This window comes from Pan paniscus, chromosome 3, assembly GCF_029289425.2.
Source record: "Pan paniscus chromosome 3, NHGRI_mPanPan1-v2.0_pri, whole genome shotgun sequence".
Taxonomy (NCBI): domain Eukaryota; kingdom Metazoa; phylum Chordata; class Mammalia; order Primates; family Hominidae; genus Pan; species Pan paniscus.
In genome coordinates this window covers 84,099,888-84,126,046 of record NC_073252.2, presented here as the reverse complement: position 1 = coordinate 84,126,046, position 26,159 = coordinate 84,099,888, and the positions used below count along the sequence as shown (strand labels likewise).

General features: G+C 34.0%; 1 protein-coding gene across 10 annotated transcripts in view; it reads left to right on the top strand.

Moving 5' to 3' along the window:
• MAPK10 (mitogen-activated protein kinase 10) overlaps positions 1-26,159 on the top strand; it is a 430,726-nt gene that overhangs the window by 344,832 nt on the left and 59,735 nt on the right. For 8 of the 10 annotated variants that reach the window (XM_055111579.2, XM_034958876.3, XM_003811246.7 and 5 more), the window contains 4 exons: positions 1,337-1,395; positions 2,564-2,702; positions 3,375-3,540; positions 6,000-6,071. In XM_055111579.2, the coding sequence (XP_054967554.1) occupies positions 1,337-1,395; positions 2,564-2,702; positions 3,375-3,540; positions 6,000-6,071 (436 nt within the window). Of the gene's footprint in view, positions 1-1,336; positions 1,396-2,563; positions 2,703-3,374; positions 3,541-5,999; positions 6,072-15,308; positions 15,381-26,159 lie in introns of all 10 variants that reach the window. The other 2 variants (XM_008963621.6, XM_008963626.6) reach the window with 1 other exon arrangement.

Genomic DNA, 26,159 nt, shown 5'->3' with positions numbered 1-26,159 from the left:
TTTTTGTTTGAACAAATAGCAAAATGAAATAAATTACTTTATGAGATTGATAAAGTCCTAGAGAAACAGACCCACTGTAGATGTTCCAATGAAAGGTGTACTTCATAGGCATTTTTCAACACTCACTAGCACTGAGTACACAGAATAACATGGCACTTGAATCACAAGTTATAAAGATAATTTTAAAACGATTTTATTTCTATATGAATATTCCACACTGCAAGGTTGCTTTAGAAGAGATGATCTTGTATTTTTAAAACTATATTACAACCATTGCCATATATATGTATACTAGAAAATATTGGATGGTACTGTGGTTATTTTTTGTCAATAATTTCTCAATCAGTTAAAACTACGTGAGACATAAAACATTCCATAGAATTGAGTCAATTTCTCAGGTGTTTAAACTAATTTTGTTTTATGTTTATTACTCCACATGTCTTTATATCATTTATAAAGTTTACTGAAATTCATTGATGCTTTGAAGCTGCTTAAATCTTGACCTTGTACTTATCTAATTTTTATAAAATAGTTGCAACTATCTTGTGAGTATAAGATTTTTATATATTTTTATATTCATTTCCTACTGGCACGTTAGTACCAAATATTTAGCTGGAAGAACATTTTGAGTTATTGATGTATGTACTCTACTCAGAAATGTGACAAGGGGTTTTTACAAAATTTGCTTATACTAGAAGGTAGATTTTTTTACTAGCTAATATATAAAATAAAGCAGGAAACAAAAAGCTTTTAACTGAATTTAAATAACTTTAAAATAATTTTCTATTAAATCTATCATTGATATCATCTAGAATGCACCTTTCCCCACACATATTATTGGAGCATTAGTTTAATATTTGAGTGTGAGGTAGAAGTAAAAAAAAATATAAAGTAACAACACAAAAAAATCATGAAGTAGAACACGACTTTGTTCATTTGGAGGAGAAGTATCCCCTTGCTAAGTGTCGCTGAGTGTTTTACTGCCATCTCTCCCCTCACATGGCATTTCTTCCTTTTTTGTTTAATCCCCCAAAGGCCCATATTCTGCCACAAGGAATCACACTTGAAAGCAGTGTAACAATTATGCATCTCTCTGACTCTTGCTCTGCCCAAGAATTGAGCTTTTTAGCTGCATTATTAACCTGAAGACAGATCATCTGTTCTTTCTGAGCATACTTTTCTGTGTCCTCTGAGACAGCTCAAGACATTTTTCCAACTTCTCCATTTCTGCCATAGCACTAGTGAGTGACTTTGAGTTGAAATACAATTTAAAAATAATACATTCTCTCTCTTTTTTCTTTCTCTCGTTTCCTCTGTCCCTTCCACTCTCTTTCAGATTATTAGTTTATTAAATGTCTTCACACCCCAGAAAACGCTGGAGGAGTTCCAAGATGTGTAAGTAACAAAACTCGTGAAGGAAGGGAGAGCACAGCACTCAGATAGCCCAAGGGAAAATCACACACACCACACACACCACACACACACACGCGCACACACACACACACACACACACAGAGTTGAAATCCCTTATACTGCTCAAAGAGAGGTAAGAGGTGGGGTCAAATGAAAGGGGTCCAGTGATATGTAAATAAGATTCTGTTTGTGGGGTTACTTCCTGGAAAGACATTCTGCCTCCTTTTGGCCTTGTGGCTTTATGTACTTTGTTGTTCCATGCTCTTGGTCACTCAGGGAAGGCTTATTTATTTATGATTATTAATAGATTCCACGAACTTTCTACAATGAGTTAATTTACCTGAAGAAATAGTAATAAGGCCAGGCATGGTGGCTCACACCTGTAATTCCAGCACTTTGGGAGGCTGAGGCAGGTGGATCACAAAGTCAGGAGATCAAGACCATGCTGGCCAACATGGTGAAACCCCACCTCTAGTAAAAATACAAAAATTATCCAGGTGTGGTGGTATGCACCTGTAGTCCCAGCTATTCAGGAGGCTGAGGCAGGAGAATTGCTTGAACCCGGGAGACGGAGGTTGCAGTGAGCTGAGATCGCACCACTGCACTCCAGCCTGGGTGATGGAGCGAGACTCCGTCTCAAAACAAACAAACAAACAAAAAGAAATAGTAATAAAAGGGACGTGAAAATTATCTTTATTCTTTCTATCTTTGTAGTGTCATTGATTTTGTGCAAAGTCTACCCAGTAGTGACAACAGATGGAGGAGAGGAAGTGATTCCCTAGCACCTTGTCTTTAATACAGATACATTGAATTTAATGGAAGAAGCTGTCCTTAATTTTTTTCTTATTTGAAATTATAATACTCACAAAAGAGTTGAGGGAATACAGGGGAAAGTGAAAGCAAAATTAAGGTAAGAAATCTATGGACATGAACCAGACACTAATAAATGCTTTTTCTACTAGCAACCTTTTGGTAGGGTTCGTATAGCTAACACACATGCAATACCTGGAAATTCTCGAAGTCTTGATTAAGTCAAAGGCAGAGCTAAGAAGTTCAGAAGACTTACAGAGTTAGGAGAGCATTCTGACTAAATCAAAGGACTTCATAGATCTTGTGATCTGGAACTAACACTGTGGATTCACCCGTCTAGTTACTTAGTAATGGAACTGATGGATGCCAACTTATGTCAAGTGATTCAGATGGAATTAGACCATGAGCGAATGTCTTACCTGCTGTACCAAATGTTGTGTGGCATTAAGCACCTCCATTCTGCTGGAATTATTCACAGGGTAAGAACACCTTCTCTAGGATTACAATTCAAATGCTTTAAGCGGAAGAATAACTGTAGATTATTTTCTTTATACGGGGGGCATTGGTCAAATATACTTCCTCATTTCTTTGATACTAGAATTAGCACCTAGTTCACTAATTGTAGAAGGAAATTCTAGTTATATTGTAGTTGAGTTTGTTCAGTGTTATGTTTTGGCTCATTGAGATGCAGCTTCTTAGAAGCCTCATGCTTTCAGCCCCTTGATTGGCAGAAGTCATATGTGCAACTGAAATAAGAAAATTCATTTCCATAGATGTTTCTGGCAGCATAAAGACAGCTTCCCTGATCTGTTCTTCTGTCAGGCCTAGAAATGATATATATGTTGAAAGATTTATGTTGTCCTAAGGAGAAACCTAACAGAAGACAGTAAATATTTTTTTTTTCTAAAACCTCTTCCCAAGATTAGTGTAAATTGTGAAAATGATAATACAATTCTTTTCTGGGATTAAAACACTTTCCAAAAACTAATAGTTAACTTATTTGTAGCAGTAATCATTTGCCTTATTTAGGGCTCTGTAGGCAAGGGGGACCTCATCAGTGCTACTGCAAAATGGCTATGTTGATTGAGTCAATGGAAATAACATTTCACTTGATACTGGCTTTTAATTTTTTCCCTTATCCTTATTGTTAGGATTTAAAACCAAGTAACATTGTAGTCAAGTCTGATTGCACATTGAAAATCCTGGACTTTGGACTGGCCAGGACAGCAGGCACAAGCTTCATGATGACTCCATATGTGGTGACACGTTATTACAGAGCCCCTGAGGTCATCCTGGGGATGGGCTACAAGGAGAACGGTAGGGATGCTTCGGGAGAGCAGCATCAAAACCATGAATAAAATGGGTGCACGTTGTAGATAGCCAAGGGGAATGTTCTCTTTTATGTACATGCTTTTATAAAGTAGGGCTGCCAGATAGCATATTCAGGGTTTTTTTTAAATACTACTGGTAAGAAACACTCATTAAAAATGTGAAGGATGTTATTGAGAAGTCAGTTTTGCTAGAAGAGCACTAAATGTTAATAGTGAAAAAGAATTGTAAATGGAGTCTGATTAAACAGTCAAGTGGATGCTGATTAGCACACGTGCCTAGATATTGAGAAAAATTGCTATTTGGGTTGCAGCTCAGCTGAGCATGAGTGTGAAAGGAGGAAGGAATCTACCACAGTTAGCCATGTGGCTTTTATGTCGTATCTCAGACTGATGGCTGTAGTTCTAGAAAAAGACAAGCAAAAAAGTGACACAAATCCTTGGAGTAAAAATCTTCATAGACAACTTTGAAATAATCCAAATTATTTAAACTGAATAAGAATTTCTGTAATAATTTAAGCTGCTCTGTAAGAAATATTTAGAATAGCAATTGCCTAATAAATCCTCATATATTCCAAAAATCATAAAAAAGGAAAATGTCAAATTTGACACTACTGCTTTCATAAAGAAAACTTAATGTTCATGAACACTTTAAAATGAAGGCTATGGAAGGAATCTTAAAAATGTATTACAATTGAGTGTAGTTGATTAAAACTAAGGATTTATTAAATATCTGTTAGAAAGCATTGCAATGTATTATTTTGATGAGACTATATCTTACAAGTAATGCACCATATTGAAAACATATTCAATATACTTAGGAATTAAAATAGTTTTAAATTAGGATTGTATATGTATTCAGTGTATCTTTAATATTTATTTTTATATTCTATTCTATTTAGTTTTTAGCAGTCTATATTAATAAGTTTTATAAAAATAATCAGTGTATTTTTATGTACAGGTGCTACAGGGTACTTTTGTGAAAATTCCCTGGCCACTGAAGTTTACAGAAACTTCTTTGTATACTCTTAGATTAGAAGACAGATAATGTATGTATGCATTTATACAGAGGAAGTTAAAAAGTCACCTCTTAACGAAGGTCAGGTTCACCCTGGTGGGCAATATCGGAGTTCTGGTACCTTTTGACTCAGAAGAGATGAATCTAGCCCTCCTTGCTAGGCAATACCACATCTAATTTATTCAGAAAAGAAGACATTTTTATACTTTCTTCACGAGTTATTTTTAAAAAGTCAAAGGAGAAACAAAGTCAAGAATCAAGAATGTACAGGAGACTGGGGGGTGGGGTGGTCTGAATTTGCCTATTTGGGCTTTCAGATCTTGGCACTACCAATAGCTGGTATTAAAATCCCTTTCCCTTCCCTCACTAGAAGGAATTGCAAGTTGCTACCTTAGGTTTTTGACTTCTCTAAGTCCATGGAGGAGGCCTGCCTAGCACCCTGGTGCTGCCCTCCCACCAATGGGAGGAAGGTTATCATGCAGAAAAACCTGCTTGCTCCCACATCAGGCATGCCCTGCTGTCCCCTGCACCTAGCCCCGCCTTCCTTCCCCATGGAACAATTCGGCCAAATGATTCTGCCCAAAAGTTCCCTTTGTCCATAATGAAAAGCAAGTTGGAAAGGGGTAAAGATTGGTAAGAGAAGGCAAAGCATGTTTTCCTAACAAGTTTGACAATTTGGAAATAAATATACGTACATAACAATTTTTAACACCTTTAATACTTTTTTCACTTTCCTTCCAGATGACTCCTTTATACGTGTGCTAATTCATCATATGTCTTTTTTCTTGAAATATTTCAAATGGAAACTAAAACTGATGTTTATTTACAAGAATAAACTTCTGAAGGAAAAGCTAAGTCCCAAATACCAGGAATTCCAATTCTTTTGCCTCTAAACCATGGTTCCAGTCATTTCCTGGTTTATTGGATTTGGTTGAATTTATCTTGTTTTGCCCCAGCCCCCTGGCCCCCTGAAAAAAAGGTGGTCTCTTGTTGCCCTATTCTCTGTAACTGAATAGAATAGAAAATGAAAATAGCCACCTCTGCAAGTTAATATTGTTTTCTATGCATCCGGAAAATGACACAGAAAACCCTTTGGTGGCTTTTAGCTGTCATCTGCCATGGAGATACTTTTGGTTTAGCTATTGCTTTTCTCAGTCACCAATGTCACCACTTTGTGGCACTACTGACAGGCAATGTAAGGCACCCACAAAGTAATGGGTTTTTAAACATTAATTTGAGTTATCATACTAGACACTGTTTATGTAATAGCATAGTGCTGGTTTGAATTCACCTTTTGGCCAACTTTTGGTGGGAGGTGAAAATTGTACTTTTAATCAAACTGTTCTTTTTCCTCCTCCTTCAGAAGTCAATTATCTTAGTTAACTTTACTTTCCTCCCTTTTCTTCACTACCCTCTCTCTCCTGTTCTAGTGGATATATGGTCTGTGGGATGCATTATGGGAGAAATGGTTCGCCACAAAATCCTCTTTCCAGGAAGGGACTGTATCCTTGTACCTTTTGCTACAGCTTTACCTGTTTTGTTCTCTCTCCCTTTTAAACACATAATGATTTTACCAGGAGAGTAAAGATAGAAGCAAAAAGTTGGGTAAGTGGTGTTATTGTAATACAAAAGTGGTAATTTCTATAATCTGACCAGTACTGAAGACTACCTACCACAATGATTTCTTTTAATTAAATTTCAATGGGCTTTTTTCTTCTAAAATTACTTTCTTGCCTGCAACTAAAAATAGAAATGCTATTTTTCTTTAATAACAAAGGCCACCAGATCCCAAATGATTAAAATATATTTACCTTTATAACTAGCAAAATAAGTCACTATTTGCAAGTCATTTTCCATCTCCTTTCTAAAACTATTTTGTGCTTCTACAATATTTAGGCATAATAATTGCTCTCCTTGCTGACATTCTAAGCTTCTGTCTATGGCTTCGTTGATTTAAATTACTCTTGACACTAAATCAAGTCTTTAACAGGTCAATATAGCATATCTTCCTCAAAACATGAACTTCTGCATTTAAAAATTGTAATTATTGTTCAAGTTGCTAGTGGTCAGGTGAGTTTAATATAGACTTCTCTCACCTGACTTGGAGATGTGACATAGACATACATACTTGTTTTCCCAACTAAATTTATGATTTCATAAAGCAATTTGGATTTAAATTCTACTACGGAGTCCTGCAATAGAGTCCATCAGAAATTTCCTGTAGAGCTATCTATGATTTGGAATTATCAAATGAACTGATACATTTCTTAAATGGCCAAAAATTCACTCTCTAGTAAAGGTACAGATTTGTGTTTGTAATATATAGACAATAAAGTTTACATATAATAGTAGAATATACTTTTAAAAATACAAAAATACCTTACTACAAATATTAGTGCAAATCTAAGTACAATCACAATTGACAACTTTAACAATTATAATACAGGATTGAATTTAGTATATTTATTACATATGGATGTTTTGGAAATTGGCAATAACCATGTGACCCATAACTCTATTAACCATTCTATTTGATTGATAAGAAAGTTTTATTAAGGAATCCTTCTATTATGTAAGAAAGGTTATGATTTTTATTTAGGTGTTTAAAAAGTCCAATAGTAAAAAACAAAAACAAAAAAACCTGACTCAACAAGAAGTGGGTACCATAATAAGCTTGTATTTAGGTAGGTATTTATTCATTCTGCTGGATAGTAATGAGATAGTCTCTAAAATCCACTAGTAATGTAAGAGTGATGACATATTCTAGAACTGCACTGTCTAGTAGGTAGCCACTAGCCACATGTGGTTATTCAGCACTTGAAATTAGAGCTAGTCTAAATTGAAATGTGTTGTATGTGTAAAATGCATACCAGATTTTGAAGATATTTTTAAAAGCATGTAAAATATATTACTAATAATCTTATATAGCTTGTGTTAAGGTGATAGCATTATGAACATATTGGGTTAAATATATATACTTTTTTTATTCTTTTGAATGTGGACATTAAACTTAAAACTACGTATATGATTGGCATTTGTGACTGTCATTTTTCTATTGGACAGTGCTGGTCTAGAAGATAAGAAAACCACATGGCAACCATTTATTTATAACCAATCTTAAGGTCTTGAATCTCTGTTTGCTCCATGTTCCTTTCCTATCTATCATGTGAAGTATCATTTTCACCATTAGATTTCATATGGCTACTTAGGAAAATTTATTTCACTTTACTTATCTATAGTTTGGGGATTAATTATATACCTAATATAGTTTATTTGAACAACATTATAGTGCACATTCATATTTAAATGTGCTGACTTTATTCAAAAGTAGGAATTATTTTCTTTATGCTTTTGCCTTTGGTATATAACACACTTTAGACAAAAAAGGAACCTCTCAATCAATACTCAGAGTGAAGTTGCACAGCCACATCTCTCTAATGCACTTGTCAGTGGAAAGCAAAAAGCCACAGGATTTCTCATTTCCATGTGACATTTTGTTACATGTCACTTGATTTCATGTAGTGAGGTTGTTCTCTGAGATCTTATTTAGCTCTTCAGGCATTTATGAGGATTGCTTTTCTTCTATTTTGACAATATTAAATTTAAAAGCCAATAAAAGAGAAAAAAAGCAAAAAGTTTTAAACTCAATCTAACCCTTCAGAAAAACAAACAAACAAAAAAAACAAAGCACCATATTGATAATTTTATTTTCTCTTAAAAATTTTTCTCTTGGAGGTGCCCCCACCCACCTTTTTTATCCTAGTTTGTTTTAGAAAAATTTTTGGAGCTGAAATTAAATTGTGTGAAAATTAATACATAACATTTATATCCTTGATATGTATGAACCTAGACATTTAAATAATCTCTAATACAGATAATGTAGATTATAATAAAGGTTTGCATTTATTATATAAATATATGTATTTCTTTATCTCAAGTGATGATTACATAGTACAGCAGTCTTTGATAGCCTAGTGCCATATGTGATAATGACCCTGCGTGTGGACCTAAAAGTTAAAAAAAATTGCATAAAGACACCTACAATGGAAAGCCTTTTGCTTAAGTTAAATTTTACCAAAAAATGAGTAGATATTTTCCAATGAAATAGGTTAGAAAAAATGTTTCCTTTTTGAAAATGTTTCCATTTGGATTTCTTAGCCCCTTTTACCTATACTTAAAATTATAACTGAATGTTTAAAGTTATAGTTACATTTAAAAAATAAACCTATAGAAATCTCAGTTAAACAATGTGCTTTCTTAATTTTGAGTGGAATTGTTTTATTAATCTTTAAATGAAATTATTATCATTTTATGCACAGGACTTCCTACCAACAACTGAGCAGTCAGATAACCTCTCAAACTATGAATATCAGACACAAGGCTGAGGGCTGATTCAAGTTATTTATCGGCAGAAGAATTACACAATTTTAAGCATATTGAAATTACTCTAACATTTATTGGAAGAAATATCAAAGCTAAGTATATGCTAATTGATACCTTGACTACTTCCAGGACTCTGCAGAAATTTAAAAAACAATTAGAGGTTCTCATGTCTTTCACCTAGAATTATTCAGAGTAATTTATATTAAATTACTTTGAGGCTGAAAAATGATGTGATGATACTATCATAATAATCAACATTTTTCTTCTCTCTTCACAGAACTTTTAAACTTGAACCCTAAGCAAAAATAGTAAAATGTCTTGACAAATCAGAGAATCTTATGAAATTGTCATTGATGACTGAAGTTTAACTACTTTCCCACATTCAAACTATCTTTGCATTTTGAGAAACATCGTGGGGGTTTCTTGGTGGTTGATATGATCTAGATGATATCACAGGGAATTGTCTTGGTTACTAAATTAGAATGTTGGCAAAATAAACAAAACTGAACAAAATAAACAATACATATTTGCTTTTCCACTTATTAGTTTGCTAATTACTTTAATATCCAGAGGATCACTTCTTAATACTTATTTTTCTTGTGTAAAGTGTTTCTTAATTAGGCATACACTATCACACATTTAATTTTCACTATAGTTTTATGATTAAAACATTTCGTAGCATATATTTTTACATAATGTAGTTTATTTGAACATTATAATGCGCATTCATATTTAAATATGTTACTAAACATTCTTTAAACATTCTTAAACGCATGCTGACTTTCAAGTTAGAGAGTAGTAAATAGGCCAAGTCCATTTTTTTTTTATGTAGTCCAGAGAACAGATAAAAGAAATCAATGACTTTAGCTTCACTCAGATTTTGTTCCTTTCGATAAAATTTACAGGAAAGCAGCTTTACAATGCTTCCTTAGAAGTTTTTTTCTGAGAACTATCCAGTCATTCACTGCCTCCACCACCCCAAACCCCAACCAGGTCATGCCATCTTGTTGATTATCAAAGACTCCTATAGTCCCAGTATAATTTTCATGAGTCCTTTCCTCAAACCTGCCTCTTTTAGATACATTCTTCAACCTTATTTTTTCCACTCTACTTCAAATGATAGCACCTTCTTTGAGCAAACCCTGTGATGTTCCTTTATCTAAGTTCTTGGCCAATATTCTCTGGATATAAAGTTAAAGACAGGCATACTGCATGCATTTGAAAATTCTGGACCTCAAGTATATTATATCCAAAGCTAACAGCTGGACTGCTAAAATAGCTCCTCTTGCCTTTCCCTCTGAAGAACAGGAAATTGCAGTTAGAATGAAAGAGATATACATATAACCTTGCCAAGGAGCCAAGTTATTAAGGAGTAGGTAAATGGTTTTCCAAAAGTATATTTGAAGAAATAAGAAAAACACCCTCGAATTAACTGAATGCTATATCTTTTTAAAGTTTGAATATGAACATTAGGAAGGATCAAAGTAAAATGAACAAAAATTTGTGGTTACAGATTGTTATATCCATCTAGCACAGAGATATTTTAAAATTCTTCTTACCTCTTTGAAATAATAGTGCTTAATTCCTAATAAACTTTTGCAACTAACAACTTACTATATAGTCTAACTCTGTTTCTTAGAATTAAGACAATACAGGGTTATTTCAAACAATATAAAATGTATGGCTTTAAATAAAGTTAGGATGAAAAAATGTAGTAGGCATTCTTTCAAATCTATAAGCAAATTGCATGTAATTATAAATAAATATTTAAAAATAAAATTATTATTTGAATTTGTTTAAAAGAATACATTTTTACCACTAGTGTGCCTGCTAACTCTTCTCTTTTGTTATTATTTTATGAAAATGTGAGGCAGGGTTCACCAGAATGGGAGCTGGAGATTCTGAGGTTGTAAAGAAATAAAAGCAAGTTTAATAGGTAGACTCAAGGAGAAAGTCTTTTTCTGATTTCCTGGCATTACAATATTTAGCATTAAGTTCCGTGAATTGTTGCTTATTTTTCTTACTTAGATTCACATGTGCAAAATATGTACATTCTTAGTTTATTTATGTATGTCAGTAGTCTTTTAGAATTCTATCTTTGAACTGAAGTTTAGTACAAGGTCCTTTTGTTAAATAACTAAATTTATGACTTAGTTAACTAATTTTAAAAGAAATGTTCTAATTTTATAACTGCTAACTTTATAACTTATAATTTTTATAAAAATTATAACAAATAATTTTCAAAGAAATGTTCTGATTTTAGAAAACTATATTAAATCTTCTTGCTATTGTGTGTTGAGTCATTCATTGAGAGAAAATTTGTCTAAATTCTACACTAAATGAAAATATACTTAGGTGTGTTAAGGAGAAGTCTGAGAAATTGTGATAAAAGAGTTACGTAATCCCCCAGAGAGGAAACATTTTCCAGGATAGAAGCTCACATAGTCCAAAAATTATTTAATTGTGGATCATAATTTAAGCTATTAGATGGAGTGTGGAAGTAGCAATATAGTTCTTTATTTATTTAGATTTAACTTCCAGGGCTTACATTGTATAATTTCTATCTCTTGGTTAGAAGTAGAAGAAAGATAATTTATTATAAGCTAATTTCTGACAAATAATGTGACATGAGATTTTCAGAGGTTCTCACTCTGAAAATTAACCATATTTTGGTAACACCAAAATTTACTCAACATTTCTTCTAAGGAAAGTGACTCAGCATCTGAGTGTTACAATTGCAAGTGAATCTGCCTTCTGCCTATGGGAATGATAGAATGATGATGAAAGAATGTGATGAATCAGAATTTTAAAAGCCAACAGAATTCTACCTTGGCAGCATTAGTGTACAGAACTCTTACAGAGACCCAGATGCTGTATCAGATTGTTTCAGAAAGCATAAAATGCAGTTTCCAACAGTGATTGAATTTGCTAATTACTTCTAAGGTCTATGCACAGTCCCTATTCATTGTGATACCTGACAATTTCATAAAATAATCTATTCTTAACTTGATTAGCAATATATATATATCACTAATATATTCAAATACGTATTGTATTAGTATGTTTATGTATCCTAATATAGAGATATTAGTAGAGGGAAGGCTTACTACTACTACCTTCCTGTTCAATAAGAGTTGGTATCAAATTCTTTTATTATACATTTTCTGTTAGTGGAGATGGCAAATTCATGAAGTTTGGTACAATGAGTTTATCTTGAGCCATAATCCTGTCTTGAATACATAAAAATCTATATAAATTTATGTGCATATATTCAATTTTTGTAATTCAAGATAACAGAGCTTATCATTTCTAGGCACAAGGCTTAGCATTTTGGTAGCATAGATATAAATATTCTCTAGGAATAGCGAATGGTGAGTAAAGTTAAAATGGGAATTAGAAAGATTTCCAGGATATTATCACCCAGAAAGATATATTAAAATAAAGAAAATGAAATTCAATATGTACATCAGAATTTCAGATCTAGAGCTTACATCTCTGCATTATTTTTATGCAAAAGATTTGTGATCTATTAAATCTATTTTGAGTTCTGCCCATGAAGATATATATTTTAAATAAATATTCTTCTTTTACGTTGGAGTATCTCCCAGATCCCCCACACCAAAAAGAGAACTGTGAGATATACCAGTTATTAATACCAATTATTAAATCAACAACTGGGCCAGACATGGTCTCTCATGCCTGTAATCCCAGCACTTTGGGAGGCCGAGGTGGGCAGATCACAAGGTCAGGAGATCGAGACCATCCTGGCCAACATGGTGAAACCCCACCTCTACTAAAAATACAAAAATTAGCTGGGCGTGGTGGCGTGTGCCTGTAATCTCAGCTACTAGGGAGGCTGATGCAAGAGAATCACTTGAACCCAGGGGGCAGAGGTTGCAGTGAGCCAAGATCGCGCCACTGAAATCCAGTCTGGTGACAGAGCTAGACACTGGCTCAAAGAAAAAAAAAAATTAACAACTGTATAGAACCAACTGGTGCTAAAGCAACATAGAGATCAGAATTTAATTTAGGCCATCTGTTGTTATTGTTGTTGCTGTTGTTTAAAGGCATGTGAAGAACAGAAAAAAAAAAAAAAATCAAGGGATTTTAGCCTGAAAGATAAAATTGGCCAGGTTTAGGAGAGGAATGGTTAGGGATTACAGGTTATAGTTACATACTTTAAGGTTCTTATTTGGATGAGGAAACACAGTAGTTCCTGTTTACATAGTGAAGAGAAGTTCCATAGAGTCAATGTGAGTCAATATGTAGGATGCCTTTCTAAGTGGTTTCAACAGTAAAATAGATTGCCTAGTGAGTGGTGAGATTCCTCCACTGGAAAGATTTCTTTATTATAGATGTAAATATATAATATAATTATGTAAATTTAAAATAAATAAACCTTTCCCAAAGATATTTAATTCCCAAATATAATTTTAATATATTATTTAATACATGATGATTTGATACGTAAATAATATTTATTGGGGACTTGCTATGTACCAGGCAGTTGTGCAAGGATCTTTATCAGACATAAGTTTTTCAAGTCTTTTATAAAACTCTACATAATAAATACAGCTTATCATCAATATTTTAGGGGATAAAATTGAGGTTTAGAGAGAAGTAACCTGGCCAAGGTCACATAGTTGGAAAGTAATAGAAGTGGTTCTCTAGCAGAAAAAGATGAATATCTTGCCAGAGATATTGTAAAAAACAATTTTATACTAAATGAGAAATAGAAATAGATGTTTCCTAAGTCCCAGACAGGTTAATGGCAGAAACCATTTTTTTTCTAAACATTTGAATGGAGACAGGCAAGAGAAAACACTGCATATTGAGATTTTTGGTCTCAATGTTTTTTGTATATCTCTTCCACAATATCTATAAAATATAGATAATCCATAAATAGCAATTTAGTCAAACTGGTCTCTTTGGACAGTATGATAGGAATACTTGGAATTTAAAAATAAATATGTTTTCCGTTTTTTTCTTTAATCAAAGATTTCTCAATACCACCCTGTTGTGAGACAGATATTACTTGAAATTACAAACACGTTAATAATAAAGGGATGCACAACTGTTTGCTCTATCTTTCCCTGATATTTCTGCATGTCAGTTGCTTTCCTAAACTGGAAGCAAAACAAATTTGCTTCTTTGGGTATGCTTATCACCTTCAAAGCCGTAACCATTTCTTTGCAGTGATCACTTTGTTTAGGTGTTAAATCAAACAATGGAAACTTTGAGTTTAACCCGAGTGAGATTTTCACATTGGAATGAATCTCATGAGGATCTCTTTAAGGTCACTGCCAAATTACAAGATGTAATTTGAAAAGTAAGTGGAGCAAAATTATATTGTGCTGCTATCTTAATGCCTTTCCCTATTTGCTCCCCCCCAGCATCCCTAATTCTTCTGTTTATTTTTCCCCCCACAAGAATGCCCTCTCTTTCTGATTTTTAAGTACAACAAGTGAGTAACCAAGTGTAGTACAAGAGAGAGATTTCACTTTCTTGCTTCACCCTTCCCCATTTTGCCCCTCCCTCTGTGCGCTCTGCCCTGGCTTCCTGGTTTTAAGTTCTGGATGATACTTGGCAATAACAGAGAGACCATTATAATTCCACCTTGAATTCCAGGTTTCTTTTGATTCACAGTCTCAGAAGAAGTATCAGCTCTTTAGTCATGTTGTTTATTTCACATTGAGCGATCCCATTTTGAAAGCCAGCGTTTCTTATCATTATAAGGCAACTGTGTTTATAAGAATAAGACAAGGCTTCCTGCTGAGAAACATGCTCCTTTGATGAGAGTCAATGACACTAAGACAACATATTCTGAAACATTCATTCTTGAACTGGCTTTTCACTTCTGGAACTGTATTTATATTTATAAATAAGGGTAAATGTGTTTTATAAAAGAAACTCTTTTGAGGTTGCTGGCAGCTCAGCTTTTCTTTTTTCTTTTTTCAAATATGTATACAAGAGTAAAAAAGAAACTGATTTGCATATTAACACTATCTAGAATAATTTATGATAAAAATCAGTAGGATTCTAGTAAATGAATGCAAATTAGACCTTTTAAATCAAAACCTAAATTAATCATTGAGTTATAATTGCAAAGTAATGTTATTCTACATTAGGTAGCATTGGGTAGTGTTGTTATTTCAGTTATATGACAGAAAAGGGCCTTGAGAGCCTATGTTCTCCCCTTTCTACCATTTAAAATGCTAATGATCATGCCACTGGCCTGTCATCCAGTCAGTGAAAAGTCAAACTATTGCTCTATGGCATGAGTAGCCCAGTGTTTTCATTTATTTGTTGTTCTATTCCTGTGTTCTTGTTTATCTTCATTTCATTTTTGTTTTCAGTTGACATGTGGTCAGTAGGGTGCATCATGGGAGAAATGATAAAAGGTGCAGTGCTGTTTCCTGGCACTGATCGTATCCTTCTTAGCAGCCAGTGGTATCTATGGGTGTCACTCTCAGTTAATTCCCTTTTGTCTCAAATGCAGTACTGCTTATGGTATTTGTTCACTGTCCTTAGAGAGTTTCTATGAGACTCAATGTCAAATATTTACAAGTTGGCATTATGGCAGAGTAACTTTGTCTCCTAGTAAGACCTTATGTGGATAATACAGTAACAAATATGAAAGAGGCAACCTGATATCAAAAGGTCTTCCTTAATTCAGTTCTACCAAACTGATAACATTGAGTACTCTTCTTTCTTGTTTTTGTTGTAGATGTTTCAAAATGAAGATATATTCATAGCTAGATAATAAATAAAGTCTTTCAGTTCTAAGACTGAAGATTTATACTTTGATATAATGAGAAATATTCATTTGGCATGGAAATTTTTATCAGATTCATGTTCCTCCACAAATACTAATTGGTTTATTTTAACATATATTCAGAGAGCATGGATGTGAATTTCATTTTGCAATTGATCAAGTTTTTCTAAAATTATTTTTCTTATTCACTCCATTTATGGGAATAATAGCTCCAATTCCTTCTCTTATTTTCTGCATATTATTAACAAGTGCAATAATTAAAACCTCATTAATAATGGTTATATAAAATATCTGAAGAAATACATTGAAATCACTTGAATAAGTAAAAGTGATTCTTTCTTAAGCAGCAAATAATTAACAAGTAAAGATCAAGAGCAGATGTGGTAGCTCATGCCTGTAACCCCCAACACTTTGGGAGGCTGAAGTGGAAGGATCACTTGAGCCCAGGAGTTTGAGACCAGCGTAGGCAACAGAGCAAGACCCCTGTCTCTACAAAAAACAAAAATAAAAAATTTAGCTGGGCACGGTGAAAGTCCCTGTAGTCTCAGCAACAAAGAAACTAGCTGGGAGGATAGCTTGAGCCCCCAGTGTCAAAGCTGCAGTGAGCAGTGATCGTGCTGCTGCACTGCAGCCTAGGTAGGCAACAGAGTGAGACCCTGTCTCTAAACAAACAAACAAAAAGATTCCAGAGGTTCTGCAGTATTAAATAGATATGAATAGTGTGTGATTAGTGATTAGTATATGGATGTGTCATGGGTCCTAGCATCAGGCTTAAAAATAAGTTACTCCCTTAGTTAGTTAAATATCCCTCTACACTTAGTCACTTATGAAAGTTTTATGTCTTCATCCTACTAAAGGTAAAACCTCTGCTTTAATAAAACACTTCAAAAATAAAATTTAGCCTATAATAATGGGGTTTTAATGTGTAATTAGACTAAATCTAATTTCTAATATAGTGCATCCATACCATATTATGATTAGCCTTTTGCGTTGTTTCTAATATCTATATTACAATTTTTTATCAAATGTCTATAATGTAATATACACACTTGAGGATTAATATTTGTATCTGGTTTTACATATATGAATATATATATGGTTTCATACATATATTCTCTCTACATATTAAAAGAAAAAGTTCTGGAAATGGCTGTATTAGGCACTCAATTTTTGTTGGAAGAAAGGACTTAAAATACTTCAGTTAAAAATAAAGTTACACTGTTTTTACTTCTGATTATTCTTACTAAAAATTTTTTCTAATCTTCTGTTTGACACACATTTAAAAAAGTCTTTCTGTCTATATTGCTGTTTTGTCTTCTAAATATACATTTTATTAAACGACATCTATAATTTACCACATCAACATTAATGCTATTTGAAACTAGCTGGCTTTATAAAAACTGAATTCCTTCAGATTTCTTAAAAATCAGGAGGGATTTAAAAAAACAGGACTTCTTTTATTCCCAATAAATTATAAACTTGTGTTTGGCCTTTGGGCATGAATATGAAATTGTCTTTAAGTTTTGGCTGATTTTAGATAATTTGATGAAAATAGACTCAATTTGTTAACTTAGTACTCTTTGCTTTTCCAGAAGTTCATTGTGGTTGAATAATTGGTGACTAAAATGAATATTTGCCACCTGTAAATTAAAATGAGTGTTTTTATGATCTTTGTTATGTTTCTATTAAGAAAAATTAAAACAGATTTCTACAACTGAATTACCAAATACAATTTAACATTTTTTAGAATAGTTTCTTGGGAAAAGTTGCTTGTGTGTCATTTTTTAACTTGGGTGCCAAATTCCTTGTAAGCAATGCTTTAGGGTTCGGGTAATGTGGCAGTATCCTGTTCAAAGCCCTTGATATTTGGATATGAAGTCCTTTATGGAGCTCTTGTATGGGGACATATTTGTAAATTTCTTGGAGGACAAATAGGAATCATTTTCTAAAGTATGTCTTCTAATCGTGGGCTGTGGTCTCAATGATTTCAAACATGTTGGTTAAAGTTTTAAATCAGTCTTAAAGCCAACAAATTTTGAACACTGAATATCAAATAATTAACCTCTTAATGTATAAGACATTACTGATTTAAAAAATTCTGTTATTAGAAATGAGTGAGTTATCTGAAAATACAATAAAATTATACCTAAATCTATTAGTTAAATAGAGACATTAAAATAGAGCTGGAGATATGCCATATTATAATGTATACCTATATAGTACATTATAAGGAGTTATGTTATTTTTAGTCAATATATCCTCATTTATATAAAAGCATTCTCAAAACAATGATTTCTAAAAGCTCTTGGGATATGAGCTATGCATAACTTTTTTTAATTTTTAATTTTTCTGGGTACATAATAGCTGTGTATATTTATGGGGCACATGAGATGTTTTGATACAGGCATGCAATGCATAATAATCACATCATGGAAGATGGAATATCCACTCCCTCAAGTATTTATCCTTTGTGTTACAAACAATTCAATTATACTCTTTTAGTTATTTTAAAATGTACAATTAAATTATTATTTTCTGTAGTCACCCTGTTGTGCTACGAAATACTAGATCTTATTAATTCTTTCTAACTTTTTATTTTAGCCATTAACCATCCCCACCCACCACCTCCTCTGCTATCCTTTCCAGCCTCTGGTAACCATCCTTCTACTGCTATCTTGATGAGTTCAATTGTTTTGATTTTTTAAATTAATTTTAATTTTAAGTTCCAGGGTACATGTGCAGGATATGCAGGTTTGTTACACAGGTAAACGTGTACTGTGGTGGTTTGCTGCACCTATCTACCCATTACCTAGGTATTAAGCCCAGCATGAATTAGCTAGTTTTCCTAATGCTCTCCCTCCACCCACCCAGCTCCCCTGACAGGCCCCAGTGTGTATTATTCCCCTCCATGTGTCCATGTGTTCTCATTGTTCATCTCCCACTTGTAAATGAGAACATGCAGTGTTTGTCTTTCTGTGCCTCGCTTATTTCACTTAACATTTTTAAATGTACCACATTTTCTTTATCCGTTCATCTGTTGATGGATGCTTAGGTTGCTTCCAAATCTTGGCTATCGTCAACAGTGCTGCAACAAACACGGCAGTGCAGATATCTCTTCGATATACTGATTTCCTTTCTTTTGTTTATATACCCAGCAGTGGGATTGCCAGATCATATGGTAGCTCTATTTTTAGTTTTTTGAGGAACCACAGAACTGTTCTCCTAGTTATTATGATAATTTACACTTCCAGGAATGTACAAGGGTTCCCTTTTCTCCACATCTTCACCAGCATTTGTTGTTGCCTGTTTTTGGATATAAGCTATTTTAACCGGGGTGAGATGATATCTCATTGTAGTTTTGATTTGCATTTCTCTGATGATCAGTGATGTTGAGCACTTTTTCATATGCCTGTTTGTCATTTGTATATCTTCTTCTGAGAGATGTCTATTTAAATCTTTTGCCCATTTTTAATCAGATTATTAGATTTTTTTTCCTATAGAGTTGTTTGAGCTCCTTATATATTCTGGTTATTAATTCCTTGTCAGATGAGCAGTTTGCAAATATTTTCTCTCATTCTGTAGGTTGTCTCTTCACTTTGTTGATTGTTTTCTTTGCTGTGCAGAAGTTTTTAGCTTGATATGATCCCATTTGTCCATTTTTACTTTGGTTGCTTGTGTTTGGGAGGTATTACTCAAGAAATTTTTGCCCTGACCACTGTCCTAGAAAATTTCCCCAGTGAGTTCTTAAAGAAGATTGATAATTTGAAGCCTTATATTTATGTCTTTAATTCATCTTGATTGGATCTTTGTATATGGTGAGAGATAGGGATCTAGTTTTATTCTTCTGCATGTGGATATCCAGTTTTTCCACACCATTTATTGAAGGGACTGTCTTTTCCCCAGTGTATGTTCTTGGCACCTTTGTTGAAAATGAGTTCACTGTAGGTGTGTGGATTTGTTTCTGGGTTCTATCTTCTGTTCTATTGATCTATGTGTCTGTTTTTATGCCAGTATCATGCTGTTTGGTTACTATAGTTCTGTAGTATAATTTCAAGTCAGGTAATGTGATTTCCTCCAATTTTGTTCTTTTTGCTTAGGATAGCTTTGGCTGTTCTGGGTCTTTTGTGGTTCCATATAAACTTCAGGATTGTGTTTTCTATCTGTGAAGAACGCCATTCGTATTTTGATAGGGACTGCATTGAATCTGTAGATTGCTTTGGGTAGTATGGACATTTTAACAATATTGGTTTTTCCAATCCATGAATATGTAATATCTTTCCATTTTTTGTTTCCTATTCAATTTTTTTATCAGTGTTTTATAGTTTTTATTGTAGAGATCTTTCACTTGTTTGCTTAAGTTACTTCTTAGGTATTTTATTTTATTTGTAGATATTATAAATGGGATTACACTTTTGATTTCTTCTTCAGATTGTTCACTGCTCTCATATAGAAATGCTACTGATTTTTGTATGTTGATTTTGAATCCTGCAACTTTACTGAACTTATCAATTTGAATAGTTTTTTGTTAGAGTCTTTGTTTTTGCAAGCATAACATCATATCATCTGCAAACAAGAGTTACTTGACTTCTTCTTTTCCAAGTTGAATGGCCCAGAAATGCGGTCCAAGAGCCAAATCCTGAAATTGGTAACTCAAGAGTCTGCTTGGCGCTCTACCCACACTGTGGCCAAGCTGGTACCTAAGCTACAAGACAAAGTCACCCTTACTTTCCCTCTGCTTTTTTGTCTCGCCCCATAGTCACCACAACTGGGAATGTGCTGAGTCTCACCTGAGGCCAGCAAGTCTCAGAGTTTCACCCAAGGCCCTCAGCATAGTACCTGGGTATGCTGCTGGTTATTCAGGGACCAGGGACTCTTCAGTTAGCAGGTGATGAATCCTGATATGACTGGGTCTTTCTGTTTAAGGCAATGGGTTCCCTTCTGTTCCAGGGTGTGTCTAGAAATATCATCTGGGAACTGGGGCCTGGAAGGGAGGCCTCACAACTCTGACTGGTGCCCTAGCCTACTGTGGTTGAGCTGATATCCAAAATGCAAGACAAAGTTCTTTTCACTCTTCCCTTTCCTCTCCTCATGTGGATGGAAGAGGTCTCTTTTGGAGCCATGAGCTATGCACCATGGGGGTAGAGGAGGGGTGATGCCAGTGCCCCCTTAGCTGCCCTGGCTGGTATCTCAGTAGGTCACATGCCCCAAAAGTCCATTGACTCTGGGCCCAGTTCAGGACTAGGACTTTCCTAGGAGTTGCAGTCCTAGTGACCTAGACTGCCTTTCAAGTTTATTCTCAGCCTCAGAGCAGTTTAGCCTGCAGTGGTAAGGCTTGTGGGATCTCAAGTTCTGACTGCTGGGATTGGTGATTCCCCTCTGGCAAGGGCTGGTTTAAATGCTCCTTCCGTGGGCAGGTGTCAGCTGAATTTGGTTTGTTTTTACTTTCTGCTATAACAAGGGCAGCACTGAGTTCATTTCCTCACAAATGCTATGCTCTCCCTCTCCCCAGCACACACAATTGTTGCTGGGGGATGGGGAAGGGGTGGCGCTGGCAATTAAAGACATTTTCTCCTGCCTCTTCAGTGCTTCTTTCAGCAATGTGGAATTAAAACCAGATACTGTGAGTGGTCATCTGATTTTTTGGTCCTTATGAAGGTGCTTTTTGGTGTAGGTAGTTGTTAAATTGGGGTCCTTTCAGGGGGGATGATTGGTGGAGCCTTCTATTTTGCCATCCTGCTCTGCCTCCCCAGACACATGGCTTCTTAATATATGAACTAACTCAAGAACAAAACTTAAAATGTTAAAAAGGTATTATATCTTTTATCTTTTGGGCCTAAAAAGGTTTAACACATTGTTTTTAGTAGGTATTTTAAGTATATGTGCCAAGTCTGTCCCACAGACTCTGGCTGAGTGATGGATGACAAAAGTACTCTGACACAGGTATTTTGCCTGACAGCATGGCTAGGTGGACTGCACCCCTTAGCACTGCCAATGAAAGTGCAGTGCAACCCAGAGTGCAGCCCCCATAAGCCGGTGACACTTGCATTTATTTAGTACAGATTTAATGACAAAGGCTTGGAGCGAGCACAATTTGTGGGTAATTAACTTTGCCAACCCCCTGAGTAGAGAGCAGTCCTGTGCAGGAATGATCAAAGGCTGGTTTCTGGAGACATAAGTAAACCAACTTATCTAGATAAGTTCCTTTACATTCCCTTGTTATCTACCCTTTGCCTTCAGGCTCTGGATAACAGAATTTGGCTGCCTTCAGCAATTTCTCCTCCGAAGCTTTTGCAAAACCTCCTGGCCTTCCAAGAAGGTTTGAGTCTTTCCCTATAACTTTTTCTTACAACTTTTCCCACCACCCTGACTGAACTCCTACATATATGTTAATTGAATTTTATTCAATCAAATGTGTTTTTAATGCTCTACAAATGAATCAACATTTAACTGTTGGGATAATTTTGAAGGAGGGGAAGATGTAATGAATTTTATCATAGCTGACATTTTTACTTAAGAAATTATAAAATATTTTATGTTAAACAAGTGAGTTAATATGAAATGCATAGCTTTTGAAGAAGATTAATAAATAGACACACATATGCTACCACTCAGGTTAAAAAATAGACCATTACCAATACTTTCAAATATTTTTATGTGCTCCACCTACCACAACCTTCCTTTTCCACACAGAGTTAGCCACAGTTCTAAATATTTCTTTTTACTATCTCTGTGACTTTCCTTATGTTTTTACTACCTGCATATTTATCCTTAAGTAATCTATGGTTTAGTTTTATTTATTTTACATACCATACTGTCATTGTTATCTTGTGACTCACTTTTTAAAAAATTAACATTATATTTTTTAGATTTATTCCTGTTCATGGACTGGACATAGTTAACTCATTTTCATTGCTGAATAGTATTTCAGTCTATGAGTATCTATAACTAACCCATTATCCTATAAGTAGACTTTGGAATATATATGGATTTTACTGTTTTTTTTTTCTTTTATAAACCATGGTACTATAAATATATGCTTATAAGAGCACATGTGCAAGGTTTTCTTAATAACAAATGCCAGGGGTCATAGGCATACACATTTTAAACTTTGCTGTGTAACATCAAATTGATTTCTAGAGTAGTATGTAGCTGTCTGCTCCACATCCTCATCAACTTTTGCCATTGTCATATTTATTTTTAAATTTGTTACCAATCCCCTGGATATAAAATACTATTTCACTGGAGGTTTAATTTACATTTCCTTGTCTACAAGGGAGGCTAAGGATCTTTTCCTATGTTCATTGGCCACTAATATTTTCCCTTGGTAAAATATCTTTTTTATAAACAAAGAATGAACACATTTTTTTCTATTGTGCTTTTTTTTTCTGTTGATTAGTAGACATTCCTTTTATAATTTGGCACCTAATTTTTGTGAGTTTTATGTGTTGCAAATATCTTCTTGTATTTGGATTATTTTCCCATTTTATTTTATAATAGTTTTAGAAGTTGGCAATCTGTCTTTTCCTATAATTTATATGTTTTATGTCTTAAGAATCCTTTTATAACATTATATTGTGCTATAACTTTACTGGAAATATTTTAAAGTTTAATCTCTTACATTTAAACCATTAGTCCACATGGAATTGATTTTTTGTGTATGTGTGAAAGAAGGACCTACTTTATTCCAGTTTCATTTATTGACTAACTTACTCTTTCTTCACAGATCTATAATTCTGTCTCTCTAATAAGTTTCCACATATGTGCAGGGGGATGTTAAGTCCTGGGCTGTATATTCTGTTCCACTGGTTTGTTTGTCTATCTCTGCACCATGAACACCCTTTCTTAATGAATATAAATGTATGCTCTGCACTTATATTAGGTAAGGTAAATACCTTTCATTTTTGTCATCTTCAGAATTATCTTGACTCTTAATGCACCATTGCTCTTCTATTAAGATTTTAGAATTGGCTTACTGACTTTAAAAAAAAAGATCCCTATTGGTATTTATTTTGGAGTTGTATTTAAAGCTCAATTTTGTATAAAATGCTATTTTAATTAAGATGATTCTTTTAATCTTTCTTCTCAACATAAAAGGATCTTGGCACATGTTCATTCAGATAGTTTTTGTCCTGACTTAAATATGCTATCGATGTTCAGTATTTTAGTTTTCTTTTTAGGCTCATAAATTGACAATATTATGATTTTTTTGCATAAAGGTAGTTTGTTTAGATTCACCCTTATGATTGCCATTTGTTTGGCTTACCACTACTTCTTACATTTTGACCTTTTATTTTGAGATTATTATTTTTTTCTCCCGAAGTACGTATTTTGGAAGTATCTTTAGTGGAGTCCTTGATAATAAAACTCTTATTTTTTAATTGAGGTTCCCTTACCTGAAATATAGTTTAATTAGATATAGAATTTTACATTGAAATTTATTTTATTTTTGGCATCTTAAAGATATTATTCTACTTGCTTTTTGTTTACAGTATTGCTGGTAAATAAAGAGTTGTCAGTGTAATAGTCATTTTAGGAGATAATCTGCCCTTTTCCTTCATTTGGGATTTTTTTCTTGGTCTTTGATTATCTGCTGTTTCTCTACTACGAGACTAGGCATGGATTTCTTTTTATTTGTCTTCCTTGAGAGTCATTGTTTCCTAGATTCCAACCTTTATTCAATTACTGGAATTTCTCAGCTGTCATTTCTTCGAAATATTTTATTTTTTTCATTCTTTATATTATGTCTGTACAAAACTCTGATTGGACATAAAATAGACATTCATTTATAATATAAATATTTTTGAGTACCTACTATGTACTGGGTACTTTTTGTCTCCAGAGATATATTAGTAAACAAAACAGACAAAAATTCCTATTACCATGATACTTACATTAAAAGGTGCAGAATACTAGAAGAAGGTGATAATAGCTGCAGAGTAAGAGAGACCAAAAGACCAAAATGCTAGCATGGGGGCAGGGATTACTTCTATCTTCCTTTTTAAATTTAAATATCAAAAGTTTTTTCAGCTGTGCTTTAAGTGGCAGGTTTTCTTGACCTCATATAAGCTTGATTGCCTCTTCTTAACTTCCATTGTATGTAGTATTATATACAGAAGTGAAAGTAACTTTCCCGATTTGGTCTTACAGAACAGAGTACAGTGTCCTTAAATTTCTCTTAAGTAGATTCTATATTTCTGTTCGTGTAGGCTGTTTGTATCAGCTTCTTTGTTTATAATTATTTACCAAATTGAAAAGGACTTTAATATTTTTCAGCTTTAAAATAGAGATGCCAAATTACATGATCTCCAAGGCCTCTTCTCATTTTCAAAATACTATCACATGCTGAGAGAATCAAATCCAGCATTTTTGAGGTCAGAATATCATACAACTGAAGGTGGGTGCTATTTACAAAAAATAAAATTACCAGTAAAAAATTAGTCTTGTAAGAGGCCTGTGCAAATAGAACACCCCAAAGATTAACCTTCAACAGCTTAATGAAAATTCTGCCATTGCTACACATATTAATATATATGTTACATGTCTCTCCATTTTTTGATTTGTAAGTAAAGATAGATTATAATAGTGAATAGATTTATAGCATGCTTCAAACAGCCTTTGGATATTCCATGTCCCTTATTATAACACTAGCAATGTGCTAGTGTCAGTGTACAAATAGCCTTTTACTTAATTTGCCAGCTTCATATTTTGGATGTGTTTTGGCTTATAATTCCTCTTCCTATGCTCATTTATAATTAAAACAGACATTACTTACAATTGTTGATTAAGTCACTTATTCATATTTCCTGTTAGAATCTGACAAGGACTTGTGAGAGGAAAAGAACATTTTCAAATAAAAAATACCCTAAAAACATCTTTCTTTTTCTTTTTGTGGGGGGTGGGGGTGGGGGACAGAGTTTCACTCTCATTGCCCAGGCTGGAGTGCAATGGTGCTACCTCTGCTTACTGCAACCTGTGCCTCATGGGTTCAGGTGATTCTCTTGCCTCAGCCTCCTGAGTAGCTGGGATTACAGGCATGTGCCACCACAACCAGCTGCTTTTGTATTTTTAGTAGAGAGGTGATCCTCCTGCCTTGGCCTCCCAAAGTGCTAGGATTACAGGCATGAGCCTCTGTCCCTGGCCCCTAAAAACATTTTTAAAGAAACAAAACAATTAGAAACATAACCATGAAAATCTAGATTCAGAACTCTATCATATGTTTGTGTGTGTGTGTGTGTGTGTGTATATATATATACATATGTATTTCCTTATACTTGTTTTTAGAAAAAAATTCTTTTAACAACAAATTTAATCACAAAGAACTGTAATTAGTACTTTCCATGGGTACTACTCCCCAGGTAATAGCAGCATACAATTTCAGTTCTCCCACAGATGATGAGGGGCAGAATTCTTCTCCCTCTACTGGGAGACTGCA